The 17919-nt window shown below is 39.9% G+C and overlaps 1 protein-coding gene across 11 annotated transcripts in view; it reads right to left on the reverse strand.

The window, feature by feature from the left end:
• The window catches only part of SUN1 (Sad1 and UNC84 domain containing 1), a 54727-nt gene that overhangs the window by 6429 nt on the left and 30379 nt on the right, over positions 1-17919 (reverse strand). For 5 of the 11 annotated variants that reach the window (XM_082199689.1, XM_082199688.1, XM_082199690.1 and 2 more), the window contains 14 exons: positions 17122-17148; positions 16840-17034; positions 15529-15651; positions 13796-13879; positions 13121-13231; positions 12326-12424; positions 10341-10434; positions 8481-8539; positions 6828-6973; positions 5755-5991; positions 5086-5172; positions 3792-3835; positions 2862-3000; positions 1988-2242 (listed from right to left, as the gene is read on the reverse strand). In XM_082199689.1, the coding sequence (XP_082055815.1) occupies positions 1988-2242; positions 2862-3000; positions 3792-3835; positions 5086-5172; positions 5755-5991; positions 6828-6973; positions 8481-8539; positions 10341-10434; positions 12326-12424; positions 13121-13231; positions 13796-13879; positions 15529-15651; positions 16840-17034; positions 17122-17148 (1700 nt within the window). The remainder of the gene's footprint in view (positions 1-1987; positions 2243-2861; positions 3001-3791; positions 3836-5085; positions 5173-5754; positions 5992-6827; positions 6974-8480; positions 8540-10340; positions 10435-12325; positions 12425-13120; positions 13232-13795; positions 13880-15528; positions 15652-16839; positions 17035-17121; positions 17149-17919) is intronic. The other 6 variants (XM_082199687.1, XM_082199686.1, XM_082199685.1 and 3 more) reach the window with 6 other exon arrangements.

Here is a 17919-nt window from a genome sequence, read left to right on the forward strand (position 1 = left end):
CTCAGGCGATTAACAGTTTTAAAGGTCAATGCCAGAACTATGAATTGAGTTAGTGTTCAATAGTACAAATTGTACTCCTGAGCAGTAAGCAATACAGTCAATATGGATGTGCTGTCCTCTTTATGAAACGCCATTCAGAATGAATGGGACTGGTTTTCCTTTTTATGGTGGGAATTTTATTGATGTTTCTCTGGCTGCATTTTTAATTTTTAAGCAGTCCAATCTGACAATTTGATTTTTAAATTATGTTTGTGTTTGTTACATTACCTTTATTATATTATTTAATTTTGTTGCCTATCTACCTTGAGTGCCGCTCTTATTGGCAGAAAATGTGGTATGTAAATTTCAAATACAGTGGTACCTCGGGTTACATATGCTTCAGGTTGCATATGCTTCAGGTTACATATGCTTCAGGTTACAGACACCGCTAACCCAGAAATAGTACCTCAGGTTAAGAACTTTGCTTCAGGATGAGAACAGAAATCGTGCTCCGGTGGCACGGCAGCAGCAGGAGGCCTCCATTAGCTAAAGTGGTGCTTCAGGTTAAGAACAGTTTCAGGTTAAGTACAGACCTCCAGAACGAATTAAGTACTTAACCCGAGGTACCACTGTAAATGTTTCATCAGGATTTATTTTATATGCCTATTATTTTTTATTTCCAGCTTTATAACCCAGCAAGCCCTCAAGACATCACCTTCTCAGAATTGCACATAGACACCAGCCTAGGAATTTGTGTTGGGTAATAATTATCTGCAAATGACTAGATAAGGAAAGCTTGAAAGAAGAGAAAGACCAACTTCTGCAAAAACCAGACATGATTAATATGGGCAGAGGTCTACAAAATTAGGACTGGTATTGGTAGCAAAGCATTTGTTTCTACAAGCCAGCTGCAAAGTTCGTTCCCAGCACGACATCACAGTCAGTGGCTTGGATCCCATGTTATTGGAAGTGAATCTTTGCTCATGGGGTGCTTCTAGTGGATGAAAGTTGGGAGCAACGGCTTAGGGAGAGAGAGGCAATTTTGTTGAAACTTCCTTTCTCTTGCAGCGCCCTGAAGATCTGCTCATGAATTTTGCAGGATCCTTCAGAACAGAATGAGGTGTGGCACAGAGAGAAAGAGGAATCACTGAAAAATTGCCTCCTTCACTTCTGCCAGTGTGGGCTTCCACAAGTTCATACACCCTTCCATTCATGGAAGAGTAACTCTGGATCCAAGGTATCATCATCTAATGACACTGATGAAATTATAATTTCAAATACTGGAGCAAGACTAACATTTCGTTCTGACTCAGTGAGGAACAAAGAACTCACATTAAAGTCAATTCACAAACTGTACTTAACACCACATAACTATTTTACACGAGCACTGGTTCTTCACCAAAATGTTGGAGGGGATGCCAAACCCTTGAGATGTGCTTTCATTTATGGTGGGATTGCCCAAAGGTTAAATGCTTTGGGGATGCAGTACTCTATGAAACTGGAACTACCATAAAATGCCAGGATACACCTTCTCCACACCTGGCACTCCTTAAAGACACTACAATGTACAGCGAGCAATTAGCTGGACACTTTCTTATTGCAGCATGATTCAGAATTTTGCAATTGTGAACAGACTTGGCAGGAGTTAATCTGGATTATTCGTATGGAAAGGTATGGGACACTGCATTATTTAAAAAGCTGACATTCAAAATAAGAGTCCTTAGAGGCCAAAGTAAAAAAGCTAACATTACAAAATCATACCACACTAAATTAAACGTATGTTAATAGACAAAAACATGGACTGTCTCCATCTCCATCTTTTTATCATTTATCTAAAATATTTGCTCACATCTTTCTCCTGAAAAACATTTATAGTTAAAGACGAATTGCACTTACTGTCTTAAAAATGAAATGCACAGAAACTTAAGCATAAGTTTAATGAAGCTGTTTCACAAAAGTGCAATCTAGAGTTTTAGTGGAAATGTACAATATTTTTCGTCTTACTTACCGCTTCTGTGATGCCTGAAATCCCAGCCTCATTCACAACGCTCGTTACTACCTCTGAAGTTGACTTTGTATTTGCGACAGACATGTGGAGAGTTATGTTCTTGAGGATCTGCAACTCCAGGTCTTGTAACAAATTTTGCAAGTCGCTCTTGCTCACAAATTTGGATGTTAGCCACTGAAGCAGTGATTCTGGCAAGTCTCCTTGTTGGTTGCCAAAAAGCATGATCTTGACTGATTCTTTAACTTGGGCATCTACCTAGAAACATATCATATGGCAAGTTATATCACTGGCTTTGGATCACTTTCCAAATAGAATAGTGGTTCTCTTAACACACATGCTTATTTTAGTTTCCTGCTATTCCCAACAATCAGACTGCTGTAACATAAAAGTTGAGGTTCTTCAACATTATGTTTTAATACACTGTTAGGGAACAAACCATATTCCCTCTGTCATAGTCATTCATGTTAACTATTCAAAGGAAATAAGTCAGAAATTCCACTGGGTTTCTGTAAACCCCTTCTGCGGGCCTAATCTGCTCTTTGGATCCCAGCTCTACAGCCTTTAATCCATTTACCATGATCTTCAAATGGAATGACAAGGATAGCCAAAAGAAAATTCTAAATAACTATACGCTAGTGACTGCCCACAGAAATTGAGTAGGCCAGCCTCTGCTTGTAGACAGTCCTGTAAAGTCCTGAAACCAATTGCATCTTATGGTATTGTATTTTGAGTAAGCTAAACAAACACAACCATATGCTTCTCAGCAAATCAATCCCTCCAGCAATCTTGCCTTGGACACAAAATGCTTTGTCAGATTGGGTGCACAAATACAACATATTAAACTTCATTCAGGGAAGTCTCCTTTTGAACTTACCTTTTCATGAAGGGTATCCATTCTGTCACAGCAAGTTTTCAAACCCTGTGAACTTAGCAGTTCTGATTTCATGTGACCTAACTCAAGTTCTAGGTGTTTAATCTTGGATAACAGATGCTTGTTTTGTTCATCAGTGTCACTGACAGCACAGAAAGATAATAAAAGACAAAGTTCAAATATCAGAACTATTAGGAACAGATCTAGTAACAGTCAACAAAACATTATGCTGAAGTAAAACAAAATGAGCAAGTTTTTGGCAGAGAGATGTGCTCCCCATGCATGCAAGAACATATTTGATGTGATAAACATGTTCCTTCTACTCCACTATGAACAAGATAAAAAAGCAGCAATGGAGATGAAGGTATGAACCATTCACACTTAGCTTATTATTCATTTGGGGAAATGTTCAAAGCCACCCAAAGTTCATACGATTCTTTGGAAATTTCTATGCAATTCACAGCATTTTGTTGAATTTGCTACTATACGTAGACATGAAACAGACATTAAATTCCAATTGTTGTTTTAAAGTAGCATGGTGGGGTGAAAATGCTGAATTCCCTTATAGTTTCAGCACAAAGCAGCAGTAAGCTAATCAGCAAACAAACTGAATTTTGAAACTTTAAAATCAATTTTCTGGGCATATGGTTTAAGCCAGTGTAAAACAAGTATAGAATTTAAATAAGTCACCAGAAAGAAAATAAATTCTGAGTTGGTGGAATGACAGAATGATATTCCAGACTTATAGCAAGTTTTAGAATGTAATTTCAAGATGCAGTGACAACAAAGGCCAAACATTCAGTAGCTAAAACCACCCCCCTTATAGAGCCACCCACCCATTTTTAATCCAGAGGTGTTAAAAGAAGAACAGTTATCATCTGTTTACAGGCTAGTTTTAACTGCTTAGTGGCAAGGAGCTAGCTGCAGCCGTACCTCATTCTTTGTGCTTTGGTTAGCTCAAGTTCCTTTTGAAGGCCCTGAAAAATAACAAAACGATTAAATTCACATGGAACCTCCTTATTCTGAGCTACAGATGAGATGCTGTGAGAAAAGATTCCCAGACAACAGAAACTCGGACTTGGAAATAGTAGAGGATGAGGAACCAATTTGCATACTTTCTAAACTTCATTCAAAATTTCTGATAACAATTTTGACATATTCATGCCATGGTGGAATGGGGGCAGGTGAGAGAAAGTGGCAGAGGCACTGGACTCCAATTGGGACTGCATGTGACTTGGGGAAGAAAACTGCTCTTAAACTACTCGGTGGTGGTAGTTATTGTAATCCAGCTCTTATCCATTAACTCAACATATGGTTTGGGGGAAGGGAGTGCATCACAAGAAAGGAAGGCACAATCCTTCTTCCAGAGAAGAAGCAGAAACATTACCTGACATATGGAGATCCACATAACACTCTGGATCCCAAGACTGCAACTTGAGGTTACTAATCGTATTTTCACTAGGGCCTCTTTGCAAGTGAAAAATCCTTTCCTCTTTCTGTCTGATGTTTATCCAGAATAAATCTTGTTTGGTCAAACCAACTGTCTTCCATTATCCCAGCACATATCTTATTTTTTAATGCTTTTGAGAAATGCTTAGAGTGCTAACTGCATTTTTTTAAAAAAATGTTTCTTAATGCTGGAAAAATAGATCTGCCTTCCAAATTTGAATATTCTGGTTCTCACAACAAATTATACATTTGACACACTTTTGGCCTTATGAGCAACTTGTGGTATTTATCCTCACAACGATCCTCAGAAGCTAGTTTGATTGACAGATTATAAAGTGCCAAGGGGTACCCCCAGTGAGATTTTTAGACAATTGGAACCTAGACTTCCCACATCCAAGCCCAGCATAATAGCCATTAAACTACCACTTTGTGCCCAAAGACATCTCTTTCCATCTAGGCAAGCAAGAGGCATTACCAAAGTTCAAGGAGACATTCTTGCCAGATGACCAATTGGAGGAGGGTTTGCAACAGCATTAGTTCTAGGAGATAATATCCAAAAATAGAGAGGCCTGGACACTCACATTTGGCTCCCTGGCCTGAGGTTCCACACTCATGAGGTGACAGATTTCTCTTTTTCTTCTTCCCCTTCCTTAAGCATATTTGCTTGGAAGCAACCTGTGGATTTCACTGGGACTTACTTCCAATCAAGTATTCTTAAAATTACAGCCTTTGCTACTGAAAGAAACTCTTAAAGCAAGTCTATCACTCTTTTCATTACCTCCGATTTTTCTGAGAGTTTTGCAAGGAGATCTTCTAAAGCTACAATGCGCCATTCATGTTCTTGGTGCAAGGTCAGAAAGTCACGCTTTAAAGATAAAAGAGAATAGTAACTTTTGAAGCTTATTGCTCACAAGATCCCTCCCATATTTAAATATTGTATGGATTTTAACCACACAACCCAAAATAATATCTGAAGCCATATTTAAGTACAATGACCATATGAGAGCTATTTAATGCAGTTTGAAAAGGTAAAGAAGTGAAATGGTATCATTTTAAAATCCATTCATGAAAAGCGTATTTTCTTCCTTTAAGAGACAGTGATTCAACTCTTAAGCTAATCATAGGAACGTGTGTTAAATGTACTGCATGTTGGGCTTTATATCAAATAATGCATTTTTAATGTTACCATCCTCAGGTTAAGCATATGCATTTGGCTGAATGGAATTACAATGAAATGCTTCCAGTGAGAATGACTATAATGCAATCTGCTAAACTATTATCATGTGCAAGCTGAAAACACTTGTATCCCACCCACACAAGCTCTCATTTCCCATGTCAGTTCTAAACAGCCTCCTACAACAGAAGTATTATTGAGTATTTGAATGACAAGTCTGTAATGATCACATTAAAACTCCCAAGTTTTAAGAAACAGTTCCAAACAAATTACCGCTGGGTGCAGTGTTTCATCAGGTTTCATTTCTTTAATATGCTGGCCCACCACATTTTTAATGAGTGTCAGCATTTCACTTTTGTCATTCATCTGGGTAACTTGATCTTGAAGGCTTTGCAGGAGAAGTAGCATTTTACTATATTCTTCATCCCGATGATGCCATCTCTTAGACATAAAGACCATTTTCTTTTCCAGCTCTATCACACGATCTGCATCAAATACCTTCATAGTTTCCTATAATTTTAAAGGGTATTTATTCATTTATACTCCAGCTCTGTTCTAAAACATTCATAGTGGTTTACAGTAACAAAATAGCTCACAACTGCAACAAATTACAGTTGTAAAGCAAAACAAAAACCCTTAAAACAAGTTAGAGAAGCAGACTAAAGTAGCAGCTGCAGTTAATCCTGAATAATAACACCATTCAGAAAAGGTCCAATGAAATAAAATTGTCTCCACTGTTTTGCCTAAAAGCATGCAGTGATAAGAATGGTATACCTCTCTTGGGAGTTTATTCCAGATTTTGGGATTAATTTTCATTATCCCCAAAGCAACGAATGATAAAATTTAAGAGGTGGATTTAAACCATACACTGCACATGGAAAGGAGATGGGGAGGAGTCCAAAGGTCATCCATTGGGGAAGGGGCTTTTTTAAAAAAAAAACATAGCAAAACTATGCACTATGCATATTGATGAGCTATCTATCAGTCAACACAACATGTGAAGCATCAAGCCAGCCTCATGCTCTGGAGTTTCAAAAAGAGAAAGCCTGTCAGACACCTGGAAAGTCAAGACAGGAAGCAACAATAGTTTCTGGTAGGCTGCTGTACATGGCTGGCATATGTCATGTTTGGCATAGCGGACTAAGGCCTGCACAACAGGAACAAAATAATATGGCCAGCTCTTGGTTGTATCACTCCCAACCCTCCATAATAATGGCAGGTATTCATTTGCAGATGGATAGACCAAAGGCCATCATCTAATAGAAAAGTGAGTAACATCCGGACCCCCTTAGCCTTCACATGCGAAACAAAAAGCCTTAAGACACATATTTTTAAAGAGCACTTACATCGGGGTACGGAAGAGCATAAGAGTCATCGGGCTGAGGCTCAATGATATTTGCAGAATCTTCCCAGCTGTGTATTCTGTGTATGCCCGTCCAATTCAAAGCTGGCAATAACGAAAGGAAACCTTCAGTACCCCAGTGCCATAATCCTAAAAGAAAGAAGGCAAAAAGGGGTAAAGATAAAACTCTTGATAACAGGAAATCCTCAGATTTTTTTCTAAAGTAAGTTCGACAAAATAAACCAACTTTAATTCGGCATTAATCATTAAATTAATAACTTTGACCACAGTCTATATCAGGGGTCAGCAAACATTTTCAGCAGGGGGCCGGTCCACTGTTCCTCAGACCTTGTGGGGGGCCAGACTATTATTTTTTTTGGGTGGGGTGTGTGTGAAATGAACAAATTCCTATGCCCCACAAATAACCCAGAGATGTATTTTAATAAAAGGACACATTCTACCCATGTAAAAGCATGCTGATTCCCGGACCATCCGCAGGCTGGATTTAGAAGGCGACTGGGCCGATCCGGCCCCTGGGCCTTAGTTTGCCTACCCATGGTCTACATCCTTTTTCAATGCAGATATGAAAACTATGGGAACTCAAGAGCAACAGGGAAGTGCCATTACTCAGTTGGAAAGCATATATGCTGCATGCAGAAGGCCTCAGCTACAATCTCCAGCATCTCCTGATAGGGCGGAAATCACGGAGAATCACTGCCAATCCGTGCAGACATAGAGTGTGATGTGGACCAACAGCCTGACTTAGAATAAAGGAGCTTCCAGTGCTCCCAATAAATCCCAGGGCCCATGCCCTCCAATAAATTAATGATTTCTACCAATTCCGCTACTTAAAACCTTTCAGTCATCCCACTATATGAAGTGCTCTTCTACATAATTATTGTACTTAGACACTTCTGTTGCTACAAAGATTCTCCGTCAGTGTAGCTGGGCACACTCTTAACCTTCCAGCTGTGGTGGGATCGGACCACACCTACATGGATTGGATGTTGGGCTCTGCAATGAATTATTCATCATACTTGTGGCTCACCAGGTACTAGGCATGTGTACACACACACACACACACACACACACACACACACTTCCAGACCTAGGCAAGCAGGAAAAAAGGCTGCTCAAGCTTCTAGATAAGTGTTTCCCAAACTTGAGCCTCCAGTTGATTTTGGACTTCATTTCCCATCATCTCTGACCACTGGTCCTGCTAGCTTGGGATGATGGGAGTTGTAGTCCAAAAACAGCTTGAGACCCAAGTTTGGGAAATTATTCTAGATCTGGGATGTCCAACCAGTTGATTGTGATCGACTGGTTGATCATGGGGTGTTCCTGGTCGATCAGGTGATTCTGATTGAATGACACACCCCAAAAACCCTCAACAACTTTGGTGAAGGCTCCCCCCAAAAAGCTCAACAACTTTGGTCAATCCAATGGGTAGATCACTGCCAGTGTTTTTATAGTGGGAGTAGATCACATCTCTTGGAAGTTGGACATCGTTTTTCTAGATGAACGACTGTTATGTGGCTGGTTGGCTGCATTCAGTCTGAGTGGGCCACACATGTAGGCTGAATACACACAACCCTATAAATAGGTAACCTAGATTAGTAAGATTTCAGGCTCATTCTACTGATACATTTCCGCCTACCTAGCAACAGCAATAGCGGGAGGAGAAACAACAGCAGTCTGAATATCTTTGGAAGGCATCTGGAAAATAGATAAAGGAATTTCACTGCAATTAGCTCACTGCCATTGGTTGCCTAAACATGTAACATATAACTGAAAATTTCAATTCCATTACTTAAGCTCTTTATGACCGTGATCTGTAACAATGCCAACAACATTATGAAGATAGTTTTGTAACCAATTCAGAGAGAAAACAGCAGCACATATTAGACTACAGACCACAATCTAGAACAGTTTAGACTTCCCCATAGGCTTAAAAGGTGCCTAGGAGGACTTTTCTCTCTTGAACAGTGACTTGGTGTGATGTACTGCAAACTGCCTCGAACGCATTGATGTTCTCAACAGAAGCTTGTGTTCCAGTCCTGATGGTCGCAGAAAATAAATTGCATGGATTTTAGGATTGTGGCCATTATCTCTCCTCTGTGTTATAAAGTCAATTTTAAAAATAAATTTAGAGGAGTGATGTGGGATGGAATTTTTTCCACTGCTATATACATCCATTGAAAAGTTTCCATTTGTGGAATACATTACTACATACATTTTTTAAAAATAACATAATGAATTAATACAAGTCAAGCTGAGCAACTGGAATGGGGACAGGAAGTTCTTAGAGCATGGCCAAGTTAATTTAACCAGTTTCAGTGCTAACGTTTTCTTTCTTTAAAAAGATTTGCCATGCTTAAAATATAGTGGTACCTCGGGTTAAGTACTTAATTCGTTCCGGAGGTCCGTTCTTAACCTGAAGCACCACTTTAGCTAATGGGGCCTCCCGCTGCCGCCACGCCACCGGAGCACGATTTCTGTTCTCATCCTGAAGCAAAGTTCTTAACCTGAGGTACTATTTCTGGGTTAGCGGAGCCTGTAACCTGAAGCGTATGTAACCCGAGGTAACACTGTACTTACAAGTATTCCAATAAACTGAATTTGTTTTTATGTACATTAACTATGCTTTATTTTATTTTATTCATTTAAAAGGAAGATATTTAAATTCAAATACTTTTGGGGGAAAACTTCTGAGATATTTATACAGCAAGGGAAATTAACATGGCATACTTTTTTAGTTTTGGTTACTAAAATAAAATAAAATAATATCTATCTATCTATCTATCTATCTATCTATCTATCTATCTATCTAAAATTGGATCCCAATCTGCTCAGGGTAGCGTTATTCTTTCAGAGAAAATCTACCACTTTGTCTTGAGAACCCCAGTATTGAAACCAGGAGGCAACTTCTTAGCTTAGCTTGCAGAATTTAATAACCACCAGGCAAGCTCAGCAAACTGAGTGCTTTCCAAGGCACATGGTTCATCATAACAGGAACAAGCAGCAGCAAGCCTCTGCCTATGTGCACCCTGGCACCCACAGCATAGCTGTGAAGACTGGACACTTTCATTTCCATTTTCAGCTAATATCAGTACAGCATTACATCTGTAACCTAATTGGTGGTTAACTTGTTGAAACATGTCATTTTTATAATCAATGGTTTGAAGCTGGCTTATTTCAACCAACAGCAATAGGATTAAATATTAAAATTAATCACTATTTGTCCTTGACAAACAGTGGTTGTTTTAAAACGAAAATGAAAGTTTCCAATCTGCTTGCAACCACATCATGGAGTTGGGGGAGAACATTTGTGTCCAAGACTCCCTCTGCTTTGTAATAATCCAGTGGTTTGTCATAATGTATGAACCAGCTGAAAAATGAGACTGTATCATCTTTAATCCAATTGTTTCCAGTGATAAAACTGTGATGAAGAAAACTGATTTACAATCAGTTTCCTAAACACATGGTGATCAAATTCTGTTAAGAAATGCTTACAAACCTTGTAAGAAGGAACACATTCAGCAAAGAAATCAGAGTAACAAGTTGATACCATCCAGTCCCAAGCCACCAGAACACTCCTGCAGCTGCCTTCCCTAGGTGAGAACAGACAACGCTGGCTGAATTGGGAATGTAAGATAATCACCGAAGACAATAGTTTTCAAACGTTTGGGTCTTCAGGGAAACTTTTCCAAATCAACATGTCTGCTGGGAATCCCTGTAAGTGGATGAGGATCCTGGGACATATTCTAAGTCACATCCTCTGTTCACACAGACACTGGCTAGGCCTGCAGAGCTTAGCCACTACCATCCATGAACCAAGATGCACCCAAGGAGACAGCCAACATGGCCCTGTAGCTTCACACTGCAGGGGATGTTCTGTAATGTTGGGCGAGTGGCCTCTTGGGAAAGTTTGTCCACCATTACACATCTTTTCATTGAGGAGATCTAAGCTTCCCTGGAACACAGTTTGAAAACCACTGGCTTAGGAGGAGACCAAGTGGAAGCAACAGGTGAGTGCTGTAGAAGAATATTAAAGGACATGCAGATTTTGGGTGTAAATGAGTACTGGCAAATGACCACACACATGCAACATTAAAATCAGTCCGTAACACATATTACAATCTATATTCATAACCTGAAATGTCACACAGGCATGCACAAAGTCATGCAGCAGAGAGTAATGCAGCTTAGGTCTGACAATTTACAAAAGAAAAGTGCATGCTGAAGCTGCATTCTTAATATGTACTTAGTGTGTCAATGAAACCCCTTAGGGAATGAGATGAAGTAAGATGCCCAAGGTTACATGGAATAGCAAGGAGTCTGTTTCTCTATTTCTGAGAGCAGCCCTCTGTTTTGACAACTAGCTAATTCTGCCTCGCAATACTGGAAGCAGGCACGCTGTATAAGGTATGCTGGGTTATTAATAAGCTGTGTACACAACCACGCTACAGATGTTAGCATTAAGCAAACAATGGTGGAAAAACCAAAAGGATGCTTGAAACAAGTTCATTTCCTACATTAAAAGCGCTTCAACATAGGCAACAATGTGAAAACTAAGCCAGTCTACACAGTGGAGGAGGAAGGGGGGTGCGGGCCGCCCGGGTGTCATCTCTGAGGGGGGTGACAAAATGACAAAAATATTAGGGTGGTTTTTAAAAAAACAAAAAACAAAAAACCTTGGCTCACAAAACTTTTTAGTTCAATCAACAAATGTAACGAAATGCGAGTGGCACTGGGCGCCACACCGTGGGGGACAGCAGTTATTGTGGGGCCTGCAGCGTGCGCCAGCCACACGTCTCTCCTGGGAGTGACATGGTGGCTTGGGTGCCTGCAGGTTCCGCGCTGCCTGAAATGACAGCGTGGGGCTTGCGCCCGCCCACCGCCTCTCCCTCAGCCGCCCTACAGCTGAGGGGAAGGCAGCAGAGAGGCTCCATGCAGCAAGCCCAGCTCCCATAGGCGGCTCACCCTGCCCCCGGCTGCAGGATGTGTGGGCCGCCCCCGGCACCTGAGCGGCTAGCTATGCCACTGAGTCTACACACAAGTTTCATCCTCTTTTCCAAATAAAAATGCTGGACATTCAGGAACTAAGAAGGCGGAGCTGTATAGGACGATGGAGAACACTTGTGACCTTTTGTTCATAGCAGGGCTAGTACCTGCAGGAAATAGAAAGTGGTTGGTTCCTCCTGATCTCCGGACTGTTTAGGTAGGTAGTTCTATACAGAGATTTCAGCCTATTGATTTGAAAGCCTTCTTTCCAAAGCCCATGCCTCATCAGATATACTGATGGTGCAAACAAGCCCCATGGCACTTACAGGAAGTGCTTTTTGTGTAGGAAATGTTTCTGTGTAGCATTTGAAGCTGCCCTAAGGATCACAAATCCAGGTTAAATCAGCTGATCACATCTACTATAAGATGCCAGTATGCTTTAAAAGGCAGAATACTCATGCAAAAGCATAAACATACACACACAAAATCAATAGTAACCTGGAGACACAACAGCTAGCCAAAGGAGTGACAAAATCTTCCTGGACACAAACCATCCAGCTGTTCCCATTCTTTGTAACATATGTAGCAAGAAGTAACCTAATATAACACAGATGAATATGAACACAGAAAATGGGGAGCATCTTCAATTAAAAACACTACCATTTTAAAACACTCTGGGATTGTTTTGTTTTTCATCCACATACAAAATATATTATTAGCATTACAGCAGAGAAAAACTGGAACTAACATTATAAAGAAACATTGGATTTGATAATTCAACAGGCTGTTTTCCATGGGTTTACTACCATGTTATTTTTAATAAACAAGAATGGTTTTGAGAGAGAATACTACGTATTTCACTGAAAGAGTCATACTACTAAGCATTTGTTATTAAAATAAAAAGACTGTATTTATTAGGCGTAGATCTATTTTAGCTAGAAGATTGGGGGGGGGGGGCGCGGACCAGAAACTCTCTTCTCTAAGATTATTGTTCCTCATCTGTAACATTCCATTTTAGCACAATAGCACAAGCTATTGTATTCTGCCTTCCTAACAGTTCTGCAACATATGTAGAATGAGGATTATCTGCTCCAAGCTTCCTTCATGACAGGGGTCAACCTAAACTCATAGCAAGAGGTGATAAGAGGTGTTGGCTGACACAAGCAAGTCACTCTAATCTACTTTGCAAGAAAGCTCTAAAAACAACAACAGTGAGAGCAATTAACAATGAAGAGATTGTGATAATGAGAGCAAAAGAAATCAAAATACGAAAACAAAATGGTGCAAGTCAACCTGTGTAAGAAAAGATGTGCCAAATGGTCCTTGCTACTCTTTTAGACCTTGAGGATTGCATGTGGGCTGTTGTGTGTGTTTCAAGGTGTTTCTTCCCCTTACAGTCATCACCTGTTGGTTGTGGTAACAATCAATTAATATAACACATTCAAGAAGACAGTGGTGTGCCAGATATGTCACAGAAATTTATTTTCCCCAGATTCCTCCCCCAGAATCTTGGTGTGTTTCTGCCTCTTGTCTATAGAAATGGGAGCAGGCAGCAATGCAGTGGGAGAGGCAGGCATGCCACAACCTCTGTAGTCTGCATCACTTGACACATTCATGCTGCAGATTTGCCTCCCAAACTTTAGCGAAAAATTAAATTAAATCCCATAGACAGTTGCATCTATGAAGACAACTGTTAAAAGGTAATTGATAATAAAGCACTTAGAGAGGTAACGGAGCAAACAACTGGAACTTCCTGCAAGTGCAGGATGAATCATGGCCAAGATACATTGCTTTTCCAGCTTCCACAAAATTACGTAATATCCCTGCAAAAGTCAGAATTATTAACAGGGTTGTTATGACAAAATAGGAATGCCACCATGTATGCCACCTTCATCTCCTTAGAGGAAAGGTGGGATTTAAATGCAACAATAAATAAAATAACACTTTTTCAAAATCTGTCAAACTTACACATTGATTCTCCATTCATACCCAGGTGGCCATCTTCCCTGAGAAATTCTTTTACATTCATGCTTCCACAGTAGCTAGAGTGGGCTGCAGCACAAGAAAAACAAATAATTAAGAAGAACAAAGATTTTCACAGGCTACAAAAACAGAAAATACAACCCAGAAAGGTCCAACAGCAGGCACGATGTGTCCACTGCAATCTTTTGATTTCTTTGCACAGCATCTTTCACAGATAAACTGCAATGTGACATGGAAAGTCACCTTATTTACAAAAGCAGCTCACCACCCCACACCCAGAAAGGAGAAAAAGGGGAGAGCACAGGTATCTTTGGAGTAGTGTGGTGAAGAAATACAAACATAAAGACCCTCAGGGTGTGCCTATTTTAAGGCCAGCTGTTCTTTGGATTGTACCCATATATACAGTACCCCAGTTTGCACATAGCTGACAGCAAATAAATGATTCTCTTTTGTTAAAAGCTAGTTGAGGTTCTAAGAAACTCAACCCAGAAAATGATGTTTAAGTTGAACTAGCTAGGATGAGCTATGCTCCATCGTAGTTTTTTTTTTTTTTTTGCAGGGGGGGGCGGGTTGCTCATGAATTCGGCTGGTCTGCATTTCTAAGGCTATTTATATTCCTGGGTGATTGTTGCTTGCTAATATTTGTCCTGCTTAGAAGCCTTCTAAAGAAGACCAGGCCTGCTGTTTCTGACATTTTAAACACACTCTCTTTTCACTTCTGGAGACCAAAGGACACCAGAAAAATATTTTAAAATACTTTAATATGCTTTGATTTCCTGCAGGAAACAAATTGTGAAAGAGAAACCAAGTACATCTTGATGAGAAAGGCCATTACAAGACAACACCAGGATCCAAAGAGGTCACCAAGGGCTCAGCCCCATATGGTGGAATTTGCAGATCGGAAAGTCATGTTACACAGTACCAAAAACATGGTGCCATGGTGCTTGAGAAACATAATTCCAAAGCACTCTTGGGCATTAGATACATAGTTCTTTGTATCCAGGGCCAATATTTCAAGCACAGTATTATGCAATGGAAGTGTGGGTTTGCAACAGAAGCTGCAGACCATCCCAGCTTCCTTGGGCACAGACTGGTATGATATATGCAGATGAAAACACACTTGTCACATCCACACATTACATTTCTGGGCATTCATGTAAAAATGTTTAATGGGACTATCTTAAAACACAAATGAGAAGCAGTAGTTGGCCAATGACAGCCAGGAGTTACACTTCTCTGGCGGAATATGAAATATACCTGACCAAAGCAAGCATGATTGTTGTTAAATACACTGTATATAAACACTAAAGAAAGAAGAAAAAACCCAGCACTTAAAGACTGGGACAGTGTGATTTTTATCTATAATGTAATGCAATTTAAATAATCTACTTTCATAATCAAGTTTAAGCTTTCATTCAAAACCCACTATTCATGCCTTTTCAAGAAAGGAAGAAAAAAGGAGAACCTGCACCAGTGCCTTATGCCTGCATACCGATGCTTCTAAGAGAATATATATATATATATATATATATATATATATATGGCAGGCAACTGAAAGCAAGAAAGAAGCCAGGTCACCAAAGAGGACATAATAAAGCTGCAGAGTGAAAGACAGGAAGAAATATACACCCACTAAGGCAGTAGAGGGGTTCAGAATTTGTTTTTTAAGTGTGTGGCACGGATGGACAAAGAAAAAAATAAGCTAAAAAATGAAATACCTTTACAGTCATAGCCCAGCTTCAGCAAGATCATTTGAAATAACTGCACTATGAGTGATGAAAAAGATGTTGTGGTATACTTGGCTGCTCGCAGAATCTGATTTGTGTAGAAAGGGAGGCCCCCTATTAAAAGAGCATCAGTAGCATGTTAGTTGCTTCCATTTCTCTACTGACTAACACAGTGAAAATACAAAGCTAACCCACGTAGGTGCAGTATGGTTATTTCTTACTTTCCAAAATATGAGAAGTCACCCCATGGCAACAGTCATTTTTATCTTTCATTCATTGAAGCACATGGAGAATAAGCACATGGGGTTAAAAGACAACAACCAAGTTACCGAAAAACACTGTTAAGTACCAGTCCATGTAACTAACAACTTCAGAAAAACATGTAGCACAATGTTTCCTGCATTCCTTGCTTTGCAAATTTACTAGCCAAAAGTTGGCAGATGAGCAAAACTGGTTAGCGCAAAATGTGTTCTTCTTCAGCATTCAAATAATTGCACGGAAAGAATGAGCCGCTCTCAACACTAATTTCCATGGGATACATTCAGACAAGCAGAATGCAGAACTCCTAGAAGCAAAGACAATCAATACTACTGACAGATGTAATCCTATAGTTTCATAGAGGCTGCCACTAAGTAAAGAAACCCCAATGAGATGATGGATCATTCTGGAAAATAAGACAGAAGTAAAGAATGATGTGTTAGATACAGTTGCTCTGGGAAAGTGGTTTTGGAGATTGTGCACTTGAAAGTGAGAAACCAAAGTTTGCTCCTTTTAATTCTTCTTCATTTAAGAATGTAACCACGCTCTAGTAACTCTGCCTCCTACTTCAGATGCCTATTGGAACAGCTTATGGAAAGAACATCAGTTCTATGGAGTTTTTCTGAACAAAAATGTGATCAGATGCCTTCCTCGCAATGAAGATATGCAATGTGAGATTACCATACGCATGAGGGTTGGATAAACCTGTTCATCAAGAGAGCCTACCAAGTTCAGATGAAGCAACCAATTCCTACCATGCTGGTGTTTCTATGCTAGAAACGGCTTGGGTTTCTCTGTTTTCGATTACAAAGAATGTCATGATCTTCAAAAAAGGATCAGCAGCACACAAGAACTTCCTTTGTACCAGAAGCAGTTGCAGACAGATTGCCATGGGAACGTTCTATTAAATCAAAAATTCCCCAGCCTTTAGGACTAGAATCCTAAACCAATGTAACTCAACACATTTTTCACACAGTAAGATATCATTCATGCACCATTTCTCAACAGTGGTAAACCAACAGAATGAACACCAACATTACTTACTAGACTTGTGTTTTTGGCTTCGATCCCTGGAGTAAATTCTTGAGGATGGCATGCGAGCAGCCGAGTATGCTGTGAGGGCCTCCTTCCGCTCAGAAAGCATGCTGCAGTCACTGCAGGTATACCCATTGCTCAGTGTTGTTTGGTTCTCAGCTGTTGCTAAGTCACCATTGCCCTGAATCACTGTAGTGTCTCCACCTGTTGAATGGCAATAAATGATCTAACAATCCAAATCCAGTCAATTTGGGAGAGAAGAAATTATAATGAAAAAGACCGCCTGGTTACCTTTGAGATCACCATCATCATCAAGACCTGAAAAGTAAAGGGATGCTTTGTTTAAATTCAAGGACGTGCACTATTTCTAAGTCAACGTTAACTGCTATGCCAAAAGAAATTCTCCTGCTAATTCTAGAACAATAAACAAGAAGCATAGTGGAAACTTTACTATGTACAAGGGAATATCTTTTTTTTATTAAGAACAACCATTTATGTTATCTACCAAACAGGGTTACATTTCCAGGCGGAAATGTAAAGCAACAAAAAAACTGTCTTTTATTACCCGTGTTGCTACTGGGGAAGCTAGATAATTGGAAGCACACAATGTTTCTGTTGCTTGGTTACCACTTGCTCTAGCTGTAGCTCACTACATAGTAGTAAAACAAGGCGGTTAATGCCAAAATTTACACTTAAAAATGCGCTACTAGTAGTTAACACAGGTTTCTTCAACCTGAGGTAAGCGGAGGCCTACAACTAGGCTAGTTAAGTAGCATACGGCCTACAACTACAACAGCACCTTTCTCTGCTCACACAGGATCAAGATCTTCTGACAGTAGCGCTGCTCATTTGGCGCCCAGTCCTGCACACCTTACACCAGAGTAAGTGGGAAATTGGCCTGAACAAGGTCAGACCTCAAGTCAGAAAGGATTATAAGGAAGGAGGGCGGAAAGCTTTATACACATTATGTTCCTCATCTGTCTCCCCAGGTACAGTAGCCCCACAGATGCTCTTTTACACAGACTTTCCAAATAAAAGATAATTTATCAAGGTGGACTAAGGCTTTGTCTCAAATCTGTCCTTGAAGTC

This window comes from Podarcis vaucheri (assembly GCF_965113315.1).
Source record: "Podarcis vaucheri genome assembly, chromosome: 14".
NCBI classification, from domain to species: Eukaryota; Metazoa; Chordata; class Lepidosauria; order Squamata; family Lacertidae; genus Podarcis; species Podarcis vaucheri.